General features: G+C 43.1%; 3 protein-coding genes across 3 annotated transcripts; 1 reads left to right on the top strand and 2 right to left on the bottom strand.

The window, feature by feature from the left end:
* Positions 1 to 1,121: 1,121 nt before the first annotated feature.
* On the top strand, positions 1,122 to 3,740 carry LOC133919744 (E3 ubiquitin protein ligase RIE1-like). Its single transcript, XM_062364234.1, has 5 exons — positions 1,122 to 1,781; positions 1,945 to 2,067; positions 2,404 to 2,536; positions 2,640 to 2,798; positions 3,240 to 3,740. The coding sequence occupies exons 1-5, from the start codon at positions 1,258 to 1,260 to the stop codon at positions 3,399 to 3,401; spliced, it is 1,101 nt and encodes a 366-aa protein (XP_062220218.1). The 5' UTR covers positions 1,122 to 1,257; the 3' UTR covers positions 3,402 to 3,740.
* Positions 3,741 to 4,153: 413 nt separating this feature from the next.
* On the bottom strand, positions 4,154 to 6,563 carry LOC133919743 (pentatricopeptide repeat-containing protein At2g13600-like). Its single transcript, XM_062364233.1, has one exon. It carries the CDS (start codon positions 6,472 to 6,474, stop codon positions 4,555 to 4,557), a length of 1,920 nt encoding a protein of 639 aa, XP_062220217.1. The 5' UTR covers positions 6,475 to 6,563; the 3' UTR covers positions 4,154 to 4,554.
* Positions 6,564 to 7,255: 692 nt separating this feature from the next.
* Positions 7,256 to 11,311, bottom strand: LOC133919742 (ankyrin repeat-containing protein At2g01680-like). The gene is made up of 3 exons (XM_062364232.1): positions 10,913 to 11,311; positions 9,744 to 10,153; positions 7,256 to 8,383 (listed from the first exon to the last, which is right to left on the bottom strand). The coding sequence occupies exons 1-3, from the start codon at positions 11,196 to 11,198 to the stop codon at positions 7,502 to 7,504; spliced, it is 1,578 nt and encodes a 525-aa protein (XP_062220216.1). The 5' UTR covers positions 11,199 to 11,311; the 3' UTR covers positions 7,256 to 7,501.
* Between the last annotated feature and the right edge of the window lie 9,184 nt (positions 11,312 to 20,495).

Here is a 20,495-nt window from a genome sequence, read left to right as displayed (position 1 = left end):
AACTCGCACTCGCATAACAAGGATAGGTTGATATGGGATTCTGGATACTCGTACTGTGCCACACGTCTCTCTTCGAAACACTACCAACAACATATGTATTATACACATAAAATTAATTCAGTATATAGTATTTTGAAAAAATATGTAAGATAAAAAAAATATATGATTGAATGTATTTTTAAATACATAAAAATTAAATATTGGACGTCTAAATATAAACGGTAAGTAACGAGAGATTAAATATATTTTTTAATAAGAAATGAGATATAACTTTATATAATGATTGTTTGATCAATTCGAATAGATATTAAAGATCTTTTGAATCTATCATAGCACGGAGAGGGTGGGCGAGTTTTTTTTTTACATTTTCTAACTTAAAAAATTAAATAAATAGCTTCCGGATTAAATTTTTTACAGAAATAGACGCCTACTGCCTTCTCAAATAGTTGCAGCCCTCTGAGAGGGCGGTAAGGATGCCAAGGCTGAAAATAATTTTAGAAATTAGTCTATCATATAAGAAGAATAGTAGTGAATTTTTTTTTAGATTTTTGAATTTATTTGGTGCCCTAACAATTTCTAGAAGTTATAAAAGTACATTTTTTAGAAAATTTTAGTTTAAATTATACACATGATTTTTAAGTGAATCCAATTAAAACTTGTTGCACATGGATTATGGAACATGTACAATTTTTTTTTAAAATTTTTAGAGTAATAGAAGACTACTATTTTAAATAGAAGAGATGAGAGTAGAAAATTGAGCGTTTAGTACTGTTCATCACGGGAACAGTATCCTACCCGCCTCTCATTTGGCTGCAAAGCTAACGGCCCTTTGAGATGGCGCATCCTTACCGCCCTGCAGCATTTTGAGAAAACGGTAGACGTTTATTTCTGTAAAGTTTTTCATCCGGAGTTATTTATTTAATTTTTTAAGTTAGAAAATGTAAAAATAAAAAAACTCGAGGGCGGGCTGGGCTCTCTGGTATTCCGAGGCTTTGGGCCGGGCAGGTACAACCCGAGGTGCATCTGGGCCCAGCCCAACAGCAACACGCGCCGATGCGTCGCCGGCACCGAGCTGCTCGGCTAATTAAACCCGGCCAGCCCCCCAAAAAAGTAGAAGCGAGGCGCATCGAAGCGTAGAGAAGCGAGGCTCGTGGAGCGGGGACGGGCCAACGGCCGAACACAACCAGCGTCATACAGAGAAACGCCGCACGCGCACGAGAGAGAGAGAGAGAGAGAGAGTGGGGAGTGGTCACCGAGATGGAGGCGGCCGCCTCGTCGCCGTCGCCGGAGCAGCTGCTGCTCCGGCCCACGACCCCGCCGCCCGGCCCCCGCGCCGGCGCCAGCTCCGGGAACCCGCTTTCGCCCGCGGCGGCGAGGCCGGGCCGCCTCGCGGCGCTCATCGGGCGCGCGGCGGGGCGGCGGGGCCCGTCGATGCTGGTGCGCGAGACGGCGGCGCTGCAGCTGGAGCGGAGGCGCGCTGACTGGGCGCACTCCTGCCCCGTCGTCGCGCTCGACATCGCGTGGAACGTCGCCTTCGCCGCCGCCACCGCCGCCGTGCTCGCGTCCTCCGCGGAGGAGAGCCCCGTCAAGCCGCTCCGCCTGTGGCTCGTCGGTTACGCCGCGCAGTGCCTGGTGCACGTCGCGCTAGTCTGCTCCAACACCCGCCGCGGCCCCGCCCGCGCGCGTGGCTCCGCCTCCGACATCGAGTCCGCCGCAGAAGCTGGGGCGGACAGCTCGGTCAGCAACGGCGAAGATGTCGAAGGGGAGGAACAAAGGAGCAGGTGAGGCACGAATAAAGCCCAACTTTTATCGGGTTTTGTGGTGTGTTGGTACTAGGATTAGGGTTTGTACAATGAACTTCTACTCCAAATCACACTTGCTTATGTGTATATGTTGACTGTTTAACTGTTTAACTGTTTCTGATTGTTTGGCTAACTCCTGCAGCTTTACAAGTCATCGTTGTGAGTCGATGAACACGATGATATCATTTCTGTGGTGGATCATTGGATTCTACTGGGTAGTGTCGGGCGGGGAGGTGCTCGAGCACGGTGCTCCAAGGCTGTATTGGTATGTCAGCTTCCGCTTGATTGCAATCTCGAATGACAATATGTAATTCGTTTGGAGGGTTTTACCAAGGTTTAAATGAAAATGTCATAAATGAAATTTACATGGAATATGCGAAGTAAAATACACCTTATGCAAGGGCACCAATCCGTTCAAAGCCAAGCCACTAATTGGAAAAATGGCGTACTAGCGTTGCCATGTGTTTAAGCTGTTATGTTATCATTTGAATTGCTTCACCCAATCGATACATGTACCTATATTCTCTATAACTAAGATGTGAGCTGTTCTACTTGTCATTCCTAACTGACAGAATTAACTGCTTTGCAATTCATTTTGCAGGTTGGCCGTAGTGTTCTTAGCCTTTGATGTGTTTTTTGCTGTGTTTTGCGTTGCTGTGGCCTGCTTCATTGGGATTGCACTGTGCTGTTGCTTGCCTTGTGTCATTGCTATTCTGTATGCTCTGGCTGGCCAGGTAAAAGAAAGGAAAGGAATTATTAGCTCAAGAAGTAGTTTGCTTCTACACCACCCTCATTGTTCACACACATTGCTTACTTTCTTTCCTACTAAATATGTAGGAGGGTGCATCAGATGCAGATATTAGTGTTCTTCCCAGATATAGATATTCTGATCCGAGTGAGAATGGACAAAAAGGAACAGATGAAGGATTGATGATCCCTATTCTGAATAATAGTGGAACATCAACAATCGAGCGGATTCTCCTTCGTGAGGATGCTGTAAGGATTCTGTTTCGTGCTCTATTTATTTTCCCATTGACTTTCCTTTTTTCCATATGAAATTATTTGTACTGTGCTGTGATCTTCCTATAGTATCTACTATCTATTAAGATGCATACTAAAATTTCCCAAAAATGAGCTTAATGTTTATCTGGACACTGATATCCTATGCCACATACAACTTTTCCTTTTGAAAGTGCGTTGTGGAGAACTTTATAAGGCATTAATGTGTTATATATTTTCAGTTGCTTTCTCTGTATCCAGAAATAAATTTTGGCATGTCAGTGCTCAGTACGGGATTTCCAATAATCTATTGTGGCATTCATCAATCAATTGAAACGAATTGAAAAAACTTCTGAACTTCTAGCATGACATGAGTGTCCTTTTTATTTCCAACGAGTCTCCCGTGCCTTGTTGCTGACAGCTTCTTTGTTATTTCAGGAATGCTCTATCTGTCTCTCGTCATATGAAGATGGAGCAGAGTTATCTGCTCTTCCCTGCAACCATCACTTCCACTGGACATGTATTACCAAATGGCTGCGCATGCACGCGACCTGTCCACTTTGCAAGTACAACATACTCAAAGGCAGTGATAGTGCATGACCAACTTATGCTGACATAACTTCCACGCCCAGAGCCTGTCTGCTGTATGCATCAATGTCCCGGCTCGTAGAGCAAGCGAGCAAGCTCGTGCAATGTTTTTGTGATTCCGATCTGGTTGTGTGCTGATAACATCACTTCTAAGAGATGTTCTATGTGACAACTTGATGTGTGTCTTGCTGTTTAGATGTGGTGACAACTTGTAAATGAATGACCTAACTTTTAGCTGGGTTTGTTAATATCGCCTGTAAATATCTTTGGAGTTGTGCTGTTTTCTGGATACGATAAAATTGAAATTGGTGAAACACTTGGTGATAAATTCATTATTTACAATTGAAGTTGTTGGACTTTTCATGCCCTGCGGAGCAGCCTTACAAGCGGACAAACTCACGGTATAATGAGGATTTGAGGAGATTTGTCATATTCAGATCAAATACTGATGCAGCGGGTGCCAATCTAAAAGCCGTATCCTGTTCTTGGTTCTTCTCTGGCCTACGTAGCATGACCGAGGAATTCAGAGAAGCTGACAGTACAAATATAAAATCTTGGAACCAGCCCATGTCCATCAAGCAACGTTCGTGAAAAAGAGCATTCTGTTCAATCACATTTCCGTCTCTCTTGAACTTCAGCATGGATCGCATATCAATGACCAGATTACTTGAATCTGCTAGAATGTGGTGATTCTGACTGCGGAATCGCATGCCGTAATCATTCAGGAACATAAAGAGAACTATATCAGTATTAGCAGGGCCGCATGACACCACAACCTTGATTTGATAAATATTTTGGAACTTAGGTATTAAACAGTTGCTCTGTAACATAGATAGATGCTCACATCTAAAAAGAAATTGATACAAATGCTCAGGAAACTTCAGCAAACCAGTATGAATGCAGAACCTGAGAAGCAATATTGGTGAAAATTGTAATTTTCTTCTCTCTCATTCCTTTCTTCCAGGAGATGATTCCTCCTTTCTTAAAACAATTACAAGACAACGATACAAGTCACTGAAGTTAGTGATAAAGAGCACCAAAAACTACTAATCCTTGTTTACACCCAACACAGTATCTGCATCTAAGATGTGTATTCACAGTGAATACTGAAAACTGCATTCTTACATATTCTAACTCTACTCCATAATGAGCCATTCTATTGTCCTCAGATCAAGTAGTCATCTCCATATACCTTGAAAAATGCTTCGTACACATGGGAATTCCTCTCTCTGATCAGTGTGCAAACATTGTGAGCATCCCGCCATCGTCTACACTTGAAATACATATGAACAAGTAAAGTTTGTAATACAACATTCATTTCAGAGCCTATCTTGATCAGACGAGCATGTATCTGCCTCCCATAATGCGAAAGCCCGTGGAACCGGCACAGGTTTAAAAGCCCTGCCAAAGTGTAATGGTCGGGCCTAACACACGCCCGCTCCATCTGACGGTAAATGTTTATTGTGGCAACTGGTTGTCCATCACCTACGTAACCTGAAAGCAGTGTGTTCCATGATATCAAGTTCCTCTCATTCATCCTGAGAAATAGTAACTGGGACACTTCAATGCAGCCACACTTTGCGTACATGTCGATAAGCTCAGTTTCCAGAACTACATTCATCTGGTTTATGACCTTAATGGCATAGCCATGAATTTGCCTTCCATATTCTTTATACCTTCTATCACCGCAGAGCCTCAGAAGGTTAGCGAAGGTATGTTGGTTAGGCTTTATATTTGTGGACTCCATTTGTCTGAAAATGTCAAGTGCTGAATCAACCAGCCCATTTTCAACAAACCCAGACAAGAGTGCATCCCATGAGACATAATTCCTCTCATCCATCCTGTGAAATACCAATCGAGCAAGTTCCATGTAGCCGCATTTACCATACATGTCAACAAGTGCGCTGCCCCGGATGACATCAGTATCTAATGCTCTTCTAATCAAATAACCATGGAATGCACGACCACTGTCTATATCAGCCAAGTGGGCACATGCTGCAACTCCGCTGCCAAGGGTGAAACGATCAATAGTGAAACCAGACTCTTGCATTTGAACAATCATCTCTAGTGCCTCTTGGCAAAGACCAAGACGGACATAACTTGAGATGATCGTATTCCAGCTCACTTGATCCCTGCTGATCGTTGTGTCAAATACCCTCCTGCAACTGTCCATGTCACCACATTTCCCGTACATGTCAATGAGGCAGTTCCACACGGTGGCATTCCTTTCAAATCCGAGGACAACTGCCATGGTGTGCATCTGCTTCCCGCGGACCAGGCACCCTACTGCGCCGCATGCCTGAACTGCCATTACAATAACAGAAACATTTGGAAGCACGCCCGCGCGCTGCATGGCACAGACTGCATCCCACACTTCGTCCCAGCGAGAAGAACGGGCATAGCTGCCAATGATCACACTCCAAGAAACAACATTCGCCTCGCTTATCTCGTCGAACGCCTTCTTTGCATCACCCACCAATCCAAAATCAACATACCCATCGACCAATGCAGTACCCACGACGACGCGTTGGCGCAGCGCGCACTTGATGACCAGGCCGTGCACGGCTCGGAGCATGCTGCTGTCTCGCAGGCCGGAACAGGCCCTGAGCACGCTCGGCAGCACGAACCTGCTCACAGTGACGCCCTCACTCTGCGTCCTGCAGAAGAGTTCGACGACATCCGCGTGCCTACCGGCATGCGCCAGCGCCACGAACGCCGCGCTGTCGCCCTTCTCGCCGCCCTTGGGCTGGCCACGTCCGACGCTCGCGTTCTTGCCGCTCGTCCGACGCTTTTCGTCGAACAGGTTAGCCGCGCTCGCAATCTTCGCGTCGCTCCTCTCAGGCATTCTGTCGAACAGGTTACGCGGGTTCGCCGGGCCGGGGTTCTGGGCGGTTCCTGGACTGGGCAGCATCAGTTCCCTCTGCAAGGTAACCGCGGAGGCAGCGAGGCACCGGAGGAGGTGGCGGCGCCGGCGCCGGCGGCAGAGGCCCCACTTGAGGCGGGTGGGTTGGTGGGAGGCGGGAGTGGGATTGGCGCGAGGGTGAGGGAGCCCCGGTGGATAAGGGTGGAGGAGGCAAGAAGCCATCTGCTTCTCTTTGGCTCAAAAGAGCAGGCCGTGAGGTGAGGCCGAGAGTACGAGTTATCAATAGGAGCAGTGCTACACTTGCATAAAAACTTGCTGAATCCTACTCAATCCTGACGTGGCAGCGACACAAAGTTCAGCAGCGCGGCAGGATGACTTTATTCACTGACACATTAGCCTTTTAGAATTTGTTTGTAAATTCTTTAAGTAGACATAGTATTACCGTACCAATAGCGAGAAAAAAAAGGATTAGCGAGTAGCGACGATAAACAAGGGCAATTTGGTGATATCTGGTTCGGATTTGTTACGGATTTGATTTTAGAATGTAAAATTTTGCACGTGCCCTGGCAAAATGCACCGTATCCATTTAGAATTGGGGTTTTTGGAAGAAATTTGTGATGGTTCTCTGCAAAATTTATACGGAATTCAATCCTTTACGACCAGTTTGAAACGGTGGAATTTTTCCCGAGCTTTGAGCCGTTTCCTTCAATGATCCTATGTAACAAACGGGTATTTAGCCTGTTTTATAATTAAATCCAACCTTCTCAAAGAGCCAGCCTTTTCTTTTTAGAAAAAAAAGGAAGAGGAAGAGGGAAAAAAATGCATCAGCGTAGTGAAGGTGCTATTTATTTCACCGGGGGGGGGGGGGGGCAACAATTTCAAGCAACTGTGCTGCTCAGAGCCTCAGAACATGAATAATAGTCACCACACTGGCACACTGCAGTAGGTGCAGCTCTTCATTCTCAAGTATCCTACATGGACAGTATTGTGCTGCCTCAGTACATGGATAATATTATCACCATACTGGTACACTCCAGTAGGGGAAGCTCTTCATTCTCAAGTATTGTAAATCAGCAAGAGTTCAAGTCCCCTAGAATACAAACCATCAAGATGACGGGGAGAAAGGTCTGCTTCTGGTGCCTCACCACAGACCCAAAACAGCTACATCAAATATATACATGGACCATCTGTATTCTCCCAACTGCCTGTTCTTAATGTTACATGCAGCTACAACAAGAGTAGTTACTCCCTACAGGGCATAGATCCTCTTCTCATGGTCAGAGAAGGCTTCCGGGTCTGAAAATCCATCATGGAGGGACCAGGAGAAGGACTTGCTGCCGCTTCCCCTCTTGATGCGCCGCTGTCTGTCTAAGCCAAACTTGAATCGTGGGCGCAACAACAAATAGGCTAGGAATAGGAGGGTTCCGATCATGATCGGCCCTCCAATGGCTGATATGGTGAAAGCCATCCAGGCATGTTGTGGACCAACTACAACATAGGCCAGCGAGATAAAAGCCGCGCATGTACTAAGGCATGCTGACCACATGAGCTTATTTACAATCTTGATAACTCGCTTCTGGGCACCGGTATCCCAGGCCACCAAGGTGATCTGCACCACGACCACCGCAAGGGAAATGAAAAGGGCAGTGGCATTCAGAAGGCAGAAAACGCGGAAACCAGTAAGCTTGGCTATGTTGGCCTCACCAATGTCTCCCCCGTTAGTCACATCCTGGATGTATTGACCTGGCAAATTGAATATGGCAACAAATGCAATGGAGGCAATCAGGATTGCTACCATGGTAACTGAATTGATAGTGTTCTGAACAGCTTCTCTGTGCAGTTTACGCAACTCTTTGGCAATCCCTGTCACTCGTTTATTGGTCTTAGCATTCTCGTTAAGCTGTGCCTGAACATTGTGCTTGATATCACTCACAGTTCTCCTGAGTTCTGATGTCTCATCAATTCTCCCCACATTTCTGGCATTCTTTGCACCAGCCTCTGACAGCCACTCCATTATTTCAATTTTAGACTCACCATAAGGAACTTTCTCAGCCAAATCCATAGCTGTTTCATTTTGATTATTGATAGCATTGACTTCAAGAGACTCGTAGCTCAGCAGAAGTTGTACCATCTGAAAATAACAGTGATCGATAAGACAAAATAAAGTCGGCAATTCAAGTAAAAGCATGTTGGGACACAAGCATGAAAAAATTCAATCAGTTCACAGGCACTCTTCCATTTCACCAGGTAAACAACATTATCAAGCAACTTTGCCCTTTGTTCTGGTAGTTATTGATTGAAGGGACTAGTACAAACTAACCAAGAACATTTAGACAAAATACATAAACTTATAACTGTACATAGTGGTTCTCAACTTCGCACTGACTTTTGTTCAAGGGTGGAGATACTGGAGAAAGCTACTTTCTGTTTCATTCTTAGCTTATTTTAGTCCAGCTGTCATACAGAGTTAAAAACTTAAATACTCCATAGAATAGAAAAACAACCCATCGTATCTGCGAGTTTGTGGATGCATATTTCAGAATTTTTAATTAATCATGCTTCATTTACTTAGTCTTTTGGCTGGACTACTAGAGTATCATGTTGAGAAGTTGACCACACTTTCACCATCGTGATAATATGATATTAACACCTGTATATATTCCTATATCTTTGCAACAACTTAGTAATATACTAGTGGCAGACAGTCAAGATCAGCAACATTTGATGCCTTTATAGTGCTCAATATAAGATGGTTATGGATTCTTAGGTATATGGTTTGCACTTTCCATAGATGCTCTATTCCACTAAGAAACCACCAACGGCTGACCCACAGCATATGTTTGTCACGTTCAGAAAAATTGGTTGCTTTCTCAATCCACTATCCTACCAAAATTGAGCATGGCATTCGCAAGACCCCAATCCACGTGTAACTATACCAAAATATTATGTTTACGTCTGGTAAACTTGTGCCGAATTGATAGATAGTAATATGATACAACTCAATGCATAATATGATTACTCTCTTATAACTCTCTGCCTATCTCCAGGTACTACAATCCTCCTAAAGAGACAAACAGATCAAAAGTCCTATTATCCAGCATGCACATCATGTTACCAGTCCAGATCTTCAAATCACAATGATCAATTATTTAGTGTGTGCATCAGCTCATACCAGTCTTGGGCTCTAAAGATTCACAACAAGATATAATTGCAGAAATTTTCATGCTAACGCTGTCACAAACTCTACCAAGAAGAATAGCAGTTGCAACTAGACAGAATATTGTACACATTAACGAGTTAACACCATTGTTGTCATGAAGCAACAGCTCAGGGGTCAAACTGTTCAAAAGTGTGGAGAAATAAATAGACCAATTGATTAGATACTGAAAAGGAGAGCCTAACAGAAACAGCAAATGTATAGTTTTTGAAGCATGCAATAATTAACTAAAAATATCAATATATTTTAAAATGATCCTAGGAAAGAACCGCACCTGGGGCCTCCATTTTCGTGTAGCTATGTGCAAAGCTGAATTTCCCTTCTTGTCACGCACATTGAGGATGGAATCATCAGCCATCAGTAACTCTTCAACTACATCTGTATTTTTACCTTTCACAGCCATGTGAAGTGCAGTTTGTCCCTTCCTATCCCTGATCGGAACGATCCCTGGATCCCTCTCTATAAGTGCCTTGACAACACAATGGTATCCAATTCTTGCAGCAGTATGTAGTGATGTCTTCCCATTTTTCCGCACAATCCTTATGCAGCTATCATCAGTGTCCAGTATAGCATTAACCACATCCAAGTGGTCCTTTACAGCAGCGGAGTAAAGGGGACTAGTGTTGGAAGAGTCACATACTGAGCAAAGCGCCGGCCACCGCCGCAAGAACTCTTTCACAACCCCTGTTACCAATTTCCAGTCATCTATAAGTTCCGATTTGATTTAGGATAGGAAGTAGATGAGCTGCATTTCATATGAATAGTGGCCCACCGTATATCAAAATTCCAGTGTATCATTAACATTTACAATTCTGGATGGATATACTATGAAGATTGAGTAGTACACATTTCATAATAAAAATTATCTGTACCGCCCTATGCAACTTAGTAAACGTTTTACTATGACAACATTATGTACTCTATCATCAGTCCATTTGCTATGAACAAAGACTCTGCATTCCTTGTTAAAGAGCAACAGCGTCAGCAGAATTGAATCTGAATTCTGAAATAGTAGTAGGAGACCATTCAATTAACTTGCGACATCAGAAACGTTTATACTGTCAGTAGGTTGGAGATTACCCGCGCAACTGAGCAACCGAAATCACTACTTTCTTTTTAAGGAAAAAAGTTACTGATTTGCCTGTGTCCACTGGTACAACTAGAACACATGAAACTTTCCCTATACAGCCAGCCGAATGCCCGAATCAATCACTACCTAAAATTTGAAGCATCAAACGACTCAAAATACTAACCTGAAATTCTTAAGGAACAACTTAATCGAGCTAGGGATCAAGCTTTTGACCCCAAGACACCAAGACTTCCCACCAGTCCAGGCAAGGCAAGGGGGTCATGCACACCTATAATTCCCAGCTCACTAGGTTCGAGACCTCGATCAGCTCCTAGAACCCAAAGGAACCGGGGGGCAGCGTAGGGGGAGCTCACCGGTGTGTCCTTGCTTGGCGGCAACGTGGAAGGCGTCGAGGTCGAGGCGGGAGCGGACGGTGGCGGCCTCGAAGTCGTAGAGCGGGAGGAGTAGGCACACGACCTCCTCGCTCCCGGCCTCCGCCGCGACGTACAGCGCCGTCTCCCCGGCGTCCGTCTGTGCCGCGGCGAGCGCCGCCGAGGTCCCCGACGCCTCGGCGTCGGCCAGGAGGTCGCGGACGGCGCCCGCGTCGGCGGATCGGACGGCGGCGAAGAGCGCCTGGTGGGAAAGCGGCGGGAGATCCATCGGCGACTGGGCTGCGTTGCCTCGCTTTCGCGTGTCGGGACGGAGCGGAGGCACGAGGTGCCGCTGCTGTCACTCCACCACTGCTTGATTGATTGGTGTGGTGGTGGTGTGGACCCGGTTCAGGTCCGTTGTTTTTTTTTCCTTTTTCTCCGTGGTGATAAGTGGGGGAGAAAGCGAAAGGAGAGGCAGGGGCCAAAGGCGAGTCTTTTTGGACGGACGCCCGACGCGCATCAGGTACGTCTAGCGATTAAAGTTTTGGATTTTTTTTTCATCGAATCGATACAAAACTCCTTTAATTAAATTAAATATTCTCCTTATCTAATTAATTAAAAAATACCCATGAGCAACCTCTTGTATCCCTACTACGCCCCACCTGATGCTGCTGCAACATGGAAGGAAGGGCGAACGTGCAGCTCTTTTTCCGAAGGGGTGACTCTATTGATTTTTTATTTAATGAGTCGATATTAATCGGGTTGGTTATTTGTTAGGACGGGTTTAGCTTATGAAGTGTTTGGAAGTTCTTGACCAAATGAGAAGTACAGTAACAAATGAAATATAATCAAAAACTTGAAAAATAAAAAGTGATATAAGCACAAGTTTTGGTCACCAATACCTTCAAGCTTCTTCGAATACCATCTAAACTGGATTGAAGGAGTTGACATAGATACTCCTATAACCGATGAAATAGGACCATTAAATTTTTGAGTCACTGTAAGCAACGCAAAGCGCTATGAGAAGATGAATGAATTAAGCAATCTTATCAGACAGAGTAGGATGCATATTTATATCTTAGAAAAGTAGAAACAACAATACCACTAAAAACTACCTTAGCAAAATCAATAAGTCGAAAGAAACCTCAGACAAAGAGAGCCAAACCACATGCATCCAAAAGACAAGGAAACTAGTCTCAGTTGCTTCACGTCATAGATCGATGTCAAAAACACCTACAGCAGAGCGGTGTTCGGGAACAAAAGAACATCCAGTTCCTCATATCTGGAGAAACCAAACCTGACGTTGACATATCCAACATAGTCGTCGTGGAGGAACAAAATCATCAATAGATACAGCATTGAATCCACCGAAAAAATCTAATCTACTAATCATCAACAGAGTCGCCGTGCAGCTTGGTAGTAAGCGGTGGCACGGGTGGGCTTGTTGAGCCACAGTCCCGTTCTCCAGTCCAGCCCCCTCTCACCTCGGCCGCACACGTCCCGCAGTCCGCCTCCCCTTTGCCCCGCAGAACCACCTACCCACGGGCAAGAGCCCACGCGGAGCCTTTCATGGGCTGCATGCCTCTGCATCGCTCCACGACCCAACGCCCGCCTTCCGTTCCCGTCTCGCTCCCAACGGCCCAAGCAGCCGGCCCGCCGCACACGCGGGGCTGGACCAAGACCCAACCCACCTCGGCCCCGCTTGCTCCGCGCTGCACATCGCTGCGCCACAACGGCACGCAACCCGGCCGCCGGAGCACGATCAGACGTGCCGCTCCCGGAATCTCGATGCGCGCACGCGTGGGGACGAGCACCGGAAAGGCCGGGAAAGAGGTTGGAACACTTGGAAAGCGGCGGTAAACGATCCGTACGGTCTGCGCCTTTTCGTATCCCTTTTTTTCCGAACGAAAGGCACGGTTTGTGCTCAACACTAGGAAACTGCGCGTCGTTCAACGTAACGAGTGCTTCAGCACCGTCAAGCATTTGCATGTACGTTGCAAGTGCCAAAATGTTCCTAGTCAAATGGAGGGATCCACAGACCACAGTCCACAGGTACGAGCTGTTTCTCAAAGGGTTCAGATTGAACAAATTGGACAGTACGTACTGATATATTAGAAGAGTTTTGACGGTCATCGAGCAGTTTAGGTGCTTGGCAAAGAGATCAACACCTAAGTACCTAGTCTTGTGGTTACTTCCAGATCAATTTGGTGAATGGTCCATATCGTAAGATTCTTCGAGGGCTGCCCGGTCCAAAGAAGATTCTGGAGCTCCCTTTCTTGACGATACTATCGAATAGGAAAATCCATCGCACACAGGAATGACAGCAAGAAATCCATCGTCGCTCTGGAAAGCAAGAGTAGGCATGTCAAGCAAAACCTACTACTCCAAGTACAGCCATCGGACAACGTATGCGTTACTATTAACACGACTAGTACCTAACAGCGACTTTTTGACCTAACGAGGACTTAATAATTCAAATTTTAGAATATACTAGAAACAAAATATGTCTTAACAGTTAATTTTATAAACCCACCACTTTTTAGCCTAATTATCACAAACTCACCATTTTTCCTATTTCACAGACCCACCAATACTTTGGTCCGATGTATCGCAAATCTAACATTTTTGCGTTTCCATTTAGTTTATAGATATGGTGGTTTTTTTGTGTTATCTAAAAATTGATGGTCTTCTATTTCTTCAAAAATTCTAGAAATTTTTGTACGTGTTCCATAATCCATATGCAATCCATTTTTATTCGATTCACCTAAAAATTCTGTGTAGAATTTAAACTAAAATTCTTCAAAAATGACTAGTTTTATAACTTCTAACAATTGTTAGAGCCTCAAATGAAATCCTAAAAATCTAAAAGAATTCACTAATATTCTTTTTATATGATGGACTAATTTCTAAAATTATTTTCAGCCGAGTTTATATGGTAAAAAACAAATAGATACTTAGTCGTTTGAATTGTATCGTTTTTTGTCATATTCAAGGTGTGCTTTTTTGTACTGCTTATCTCTGAACATAGTTTATCTCCGAATATTGCTCTTGGTTCAGTTATTAGGTACCTCTAAAGTGTTTCATGCTTGGACGAGGTGGATAGTTTTTGGAAAATTTAGCATCTACTACAAATCTATTACATATATTAAAAGGCCAAGATTTAAAGTAATTCTAGGGGTTAAATTATGGTAGGTACTCTTCACGTGGGTCACACGTATATGCATGTACATATATTCAGATATGTATACGTATATATATGCACACATATATGCACATATACGTATATGTATATATGTATGTGTACGTATACATAATTTTTTTGCAAAATTCCAGCGGCACCGAAAGGAACTGGTCTAACAAAAGAATGGTAAAAGTAATAATATTTATATTGATAAATCAGCTGAAATAATCTAAAATGCATAGGAAAATATCTAAAACTCAACAAAAATATGAAATTTTTTTAGTTAGATCCGTATTACTATCGTCTACATGTTTAAATTATGTGCATACATGAAAGTAACACTATTTATCCCATAATTAAATAAATATGTTAAATATTGATAAATTTATAAATAAATATTGAGATGTCTAAAATTGGTTAACCTAATTTTTTTAGTCTTTTTTTTATGCTCTGTGCAACAAAAAATGGCCACGGCGTAGGTGCACCAATCTGCCTAATTTAAATTGAATCATTAGGATTTATATATTGTATCCAAAATCCAAAAGGCGTTACAAAGGTTTTCTTCTTGGCAGCATGAATTGGTACAGATTTGTGCTACAGAGGCATCACAAAAGGGGCTTGATCATGCACCATTTTCAGTGAGAGCCAGCTTGTACGAATCAACAGTGAGGCTTCACAGCCGACACTATTTTTCGTTCAGAAGATTTTTGTTATTTCTTGAGGCTACACTAGCATTTTCGCCCAGCCTCTCACAAATAAAATAGTGCATGAGTAAAAACAAAAAGGAGTATTATAGATAATTCATCATAAACTTGCATAAATCCGCTAGTTAAACATCCATACTGATAGCATTAGCTCCACTGTGAATATGTGAAGAGCTTTGCCAAACATCCCCTGTATAAGAAGAGGAGGGTACGTTCAATGAAAAAAATATGAGGGGAGGATAATAAAAAGTGAGGTCAGAAGCTATAAGCCGAACAAGCAATACGAATGAAGCGTAGTCAGATAGAAGGAGAAATAATCTATTGAGAACAACGGATTCGAACTACAATTAGATTCGCCTCAACGGATTCGAACTACAATTAGATTCGCCTCACAATAGCTTAAGGACTTAGAACACAAGAGAACTCATCGATATCCTTAGGATTAGATTTAGATGCACACAAATTGTAATTGTGTTATGAGATTAATCAAGGCCACACATAATGTAGTATTTCAAAAGAGGTTTAAACATATATTAAATCATGTGTCCAACTTTTGGATACATATAGTTAATGATCAGATAACCTCTAATTTAAATAAGTATTTACATAATGGCGTCGACATGCTCCCCGAGACGAAGCTGCTTCGCACATGATCGTACTACTTGAGTAAGAGCATCTCCAAGACATACCCAATATAACTTTCTATAACTATTCTTAAGAATTTTGGGTAAAAATGTCTCTCCAACAACTCCTCTATCTGGTTCCAATTTCTAGCGATCCCCAAAATTTCCCTCCATTCTAGCTACTTATGGGGAGCAGCTCTCGTTCCCTATCCGCCTCGGCCCCACCACTCGCAAGCCACAGGAAAAAAAAAAAAGGCACAGTCGAATCCGCCTGCCGCAGTGCCGCCCACCTCCACCCCCACTCGCAGCTCGGTCGCCGCCCGAGCCTCCTCCCGCTTGTGCCATCTGCCGAGCCGAGCTGTGCGCATCCGCCCGCTCGTGCCATTCGCCACCTTTACCCCCCCCCCCTACCGTAGCTCATGCGTCTGCCGGTCTCCTCCTCCACCACATGTAGCTTGCCCATAGAGGTCGGCGATGCCAAGCTGCTCCGAGCGTGCCGGCCTCCTTGAGCTACGCCACTCAGGAAATTAGAGCAAGGCAGGGCCGGCATGTGGTGGATGTGATGGGCGGGGGCGACAGTGGATCTGCGGTTGAGGGAGAGAGCAGAAGAGAGGAGAGAAGCAACGTCGGCAAAATGTTCTGTTGTTTGCTCGTGAAGAGGAAAGGAAGAGAGAGAGAGAAGGAAGTGAGAGGGGGTGATATGACAATTGGGGTCTATCTGTTAGTGACATAGGAGAGAGAAGAGAATCTAGTTTGTTAGAATATAGAGATTAAGGTATTGGAGTCTGTTATAGAGGAAAGAGATTTAGAGATGAAATATTATTAGAAAGACTCATTATTTGAGGATATAGGGAGTGCGTTTTTGGATATGTGTTGAGATGTTCTAAGATTAGCATTTGAGCTGCTCAACTAACAATAAAGAAAGAGGCTGGTGACATAAGAAAAGAGGACCATAGAACATCTGCATTCCCTTTCTTGATTGAGAGAAGGATAAATAACCCTTTCGTTTTCCCAGCTGGGGTGATCTTGCAATTCGCACCAACAAAAACTCCATAGTTCGCTCCTTGATGGTACCTGTGAAATAAAAGGTCCGACGACTTGCGGTTGCGGAGTTTGAGGACCGACGACTTCGCTCGTGATCGGCAGCAAGACTACTGTGAAATAAAAGGTTAAGGATGCAGGCGATGGAGTATTAACCATCAGGAGTCCAATCAAGAGTCTTCTTCTCCTGGGTTGGTGATTTATAGTTCACCCCAAAAAAGGGGAGAAAAAAACTGGTGATCCATACGCTAGGATCAAGTCCAACGGCGTAGCTTTCCAGGGCGGGCACGTAGGCAATGCGTATCTGTATCGATCACCGTGCGAGACGGCGACACCAGCGGGGAGAAATTGATGAGTTCGGCGACAGTGATTGGAATCTACGTATGGAGCAGCTGTTGCGTTACTCTTTGTGTATCTTGCCTGTGTATCTTCTCCCGGTCCATGAAACGCCGAGACAAAGAAACGAGAAAGCAACGTCTGCAGAAGCTGAAACTAGATGGTTGCAACACATGCAGGATCAGATTGATTATAGTGTGGTTAACTAGTAAAACGCATTATTCTTTGTTGATTATGTATAGCGAAGAAACAGGAAATGCGGCGATAACGCTGATGAAAACAACTGAAACTTCAATGTCTCGAGAGACGACTGAAACTTCGATGCCTCAAGAGACATGTATGGACGTTGACTCCAAGATCGATATGAGGGAGATTATAAAAGAAAACTCATCTCTCCAGATGATAATATTATTGTGATAATTCACAACAATCCAATCATCTCTTACGAAAGGCAAATGGTGCTACGATAGAATTGTTTTCAGTTTTTCTTTCAGCTATTCTCCTTTCCTGACAGGACTTGCTACTTTGAATATCGTTGGCTACTTTGAGTATACTAGTAACCGTGCACGTATAACACGCACGAGCAATTATATACTACATCGGTTTTCAAATAGATGTTATTCTAGAATATATGTAGTTAAATTTTACAAACTTTGATCACTAATATACACAAAATTATTTGGACTTGACATGTAAAAATGATAGTAATGAATTTATCATGAAAAATAATTTGACATCATCTAATTTTTATCAACTTTTACTAAGAGGTAGTTGTCAAAAGTAATTGTCAAATATGGTTGTTGGAAACTATGTCGATGTACTAAATAACAAGTAAAAGAGAACAAAAATAATAACTACGGTTTCTAAATTATACTGACATCTTTTATATTCTGAGTTAACATAAATCAAGTAACCGAATATTTAACAAAACACTACAAGCATAATAAAAGCTAGTTTAATTTAATCATACTATAAGTCTATATCTACTACAAGGAAAAAACATCTAAGTACAACTCTAATACATCTGCATACACAATATTCTTTATGCTCTTTCATGTGGGATCTATTTCTTTATTTGGCTTAGCGAGAATCTAAATCGTTTGCCTTGACACACATACAATTAATAATGTTGTGACGAATGCATACGCATAAAATCAGTAACATTGCAGTGAGAGTAAAAAATTTAAGCAAAATATGATGTAGAAGTTTAAGGTCACCTATTATATTATTTAAGCAAACTACGACGCATAAGTTTACAGTCATATATTATAATTGTACATAACTGAAGTCATGAGAAAAAACTTATATAAATGAAAAAAATAAATGATACAATAGTTATGAGCAAAAAATAATAGCACAACTAATCTTTCATTCCGAATGATGCACTATCTGATGTGCTTAACAAATTCTCATACAGCTTTAGGAATATTGTGTTTAAATTTATTCCCATTGTATTTCAGTATGTCACCCAAGAATTTCTTTCTTAGTTCGTGCACATCCTATAATTGCATTATATTTTATTATAATTACCAAAAAAAGTACATAACCAGATCTCCAATTGTTTAATGTAAACCACAATGTTGTTCATAACCCTCATAGTGCAAAAAATTTATACATAATAATATTATTGGCTCCTCTAAAACCAACCACCATCGTCGAAGTATCTTTCAAGCTATAACATTATTATTAGTTTTGAAACACTGCAAACACTAAACGCACCATTCTAAACAACAGATAATACACCGTCGTACAATCAAGTTTTTATTCTTATCCGAGCATGCACTGAACACTTATAAAAACATGAAAAAAGAATATTCAAACTAAGCGTTGATATCAAACGTAACAAAGTATATACTGGAAGCAGCGTGGAAGAAGTGCAAAAGTGATGCGATCCTGCAATCAAATAAGAGGGGATAATTAATCAAACTCTATCAATATAGACGGGGGAGAATGAATCATGCGCAAATAACAAGATTAGAGTAAGAGACCTGCAGTGGTGCTGAGGTGAATTGACATGGCTTCGAAAAAGGCCGACACTGCCTGGGTCAGCTCAAGTGGCGAGTTTGTAGACATGGGAGCTCCAACCTAGTCAGATACTACAGCTGCTCCATAACAAATAGGCATCCCAGTGCTCATATTGGGGGCAAGAGCATACCATGGTCCATAGAAGACAAATCGTAGGTGCGGGCGTGCGACAACCAAATTAGATGCACTCACAATGCCATTGATGATGGTACTGCTGATTGGACTGACGACTACGGACAGTTGCTGCGTGAACCACTGGGGAAGCCTGACACAAATCCCATTGTGGAGATTTAGAATGCGATTGGGTGGCAGCGGCACCGGGTGGGGACTGGGGAGCGGCAGCAAGTCACATGGAGTGGGAAGGGAGAGTGTGAAGGCAAGGGGAAATCAAAAGGGCCGGTAATATACATAAGGATAAGAGGAGTACGAAGAGTTGGAGAACAAATCGGTGACGGTTCTAGATGGGATGCGTCACCCACAGTTTTGGATGGGGACGACCCGATAGGTGCGGACAAAGGGAGCCGTTGCGCATGTTCACTTCATCATTTGTGAAGGGGATGCAGAGGAGGGTGCGCATCGAGTGCAGTGAGAGGAGAAGTGGAGTGGGGCAATGTGGGGCGAGAAAGAAGGAGAGCTCCTGGAGGACCTCAACATGGAAGCGGGTGAGACTAGGTGGCTCGTGGACGGAGGCATCATGGACTTTTGCGCGACAATGGGGTAGGGTCGTGGTGGTCAGGGGTTTCAGGATTGGAGGTCTCTACGAGCAGGATCGGCGGTGGAGTCGAGGAGAAGCGGGGAGGGGAAGGCGGGAGCAGTGAGGAGGCATGATAATTGCGGTGACAATGACTGGAGGGGACCGTGGGAGAAGTGGTAGGGTGCGGGGAAGCGGGGTGGAGCCGTGGAGTGCAGAAAGATAGAAAAATATGACGTATTACGGTGGAGGAAGAGAGGATTTGGATTCGATCTTGAGGGGTTGGACGGGGTGCTTGACATTAACGTATTTGTGTCTTTATAGTTTAGAAACTATATAGGTAATATACTTGTAGGACTGAAAATAGCGACTAGAGGGGGTGAATATACACCTTACCAATTTTTTTCAAAATTGATGATATTTTTCCTTTTATTACCCAACGCACCTTAAAAACCAATAATGAAAGCAAAATCGGAGAGAATCAAATTGCTAAGGAAATATAAAAAAACACATGGCTCTCGTGGATATATATGAACACTATATTTCATTGAAAATCATCTCACGGGTCATCGTCACAAAAGATAGCAACTTGAGGAAAGAAATCCTCGAAGCAAAGAAAAGGTCACCGGTAGAAAAAAAATATTCAAGTTGATGAACTAGAGGTAAGAGAATTTAAAACCCATTTGTATATATTAGTATGTGAATTTTAAGCCTCTATCAACAAGAAGAATAACTCCTCAAGATGAAAAAAAATTAGCATAAAAACCAAAACAAATTTTATCAAAAAGGAAAAAAATTGCAATAAATCAACAGTGCCAATTGAGGAAAACTAGAAGGAGGTGAGCACAGGCAAGGGAGAGAGAATAAACTTCATTTCTTCAAGAGGCTAGTCCTATTTTAGATAGATTATAAAGTATTTTGATCACAAAAGGCTCTCACCTATTAAAAAAGGCTAAGCTCTCCTCTCTCTTTGTCCAAAAACTCA

This window comes from Phragmites australis, chromosome 5, assembly GCF_958298935.1.
Source record: "Phragmites australis chromosome 5, lpPhrAust1.1, whole genome shotgun sequence".
Taxonomy (NCBI): Eukaryota; Viridiplantae; Streptophyta; class Magnoliopsida; order Poales; family Poaceae; genus Phragmites; species Phragmites australis.
The sequence above is the reverse complement of the archived record's forward strand: the minus strand, read 5'-3'. Positions and strand labels throughout refer to the sequence as shown.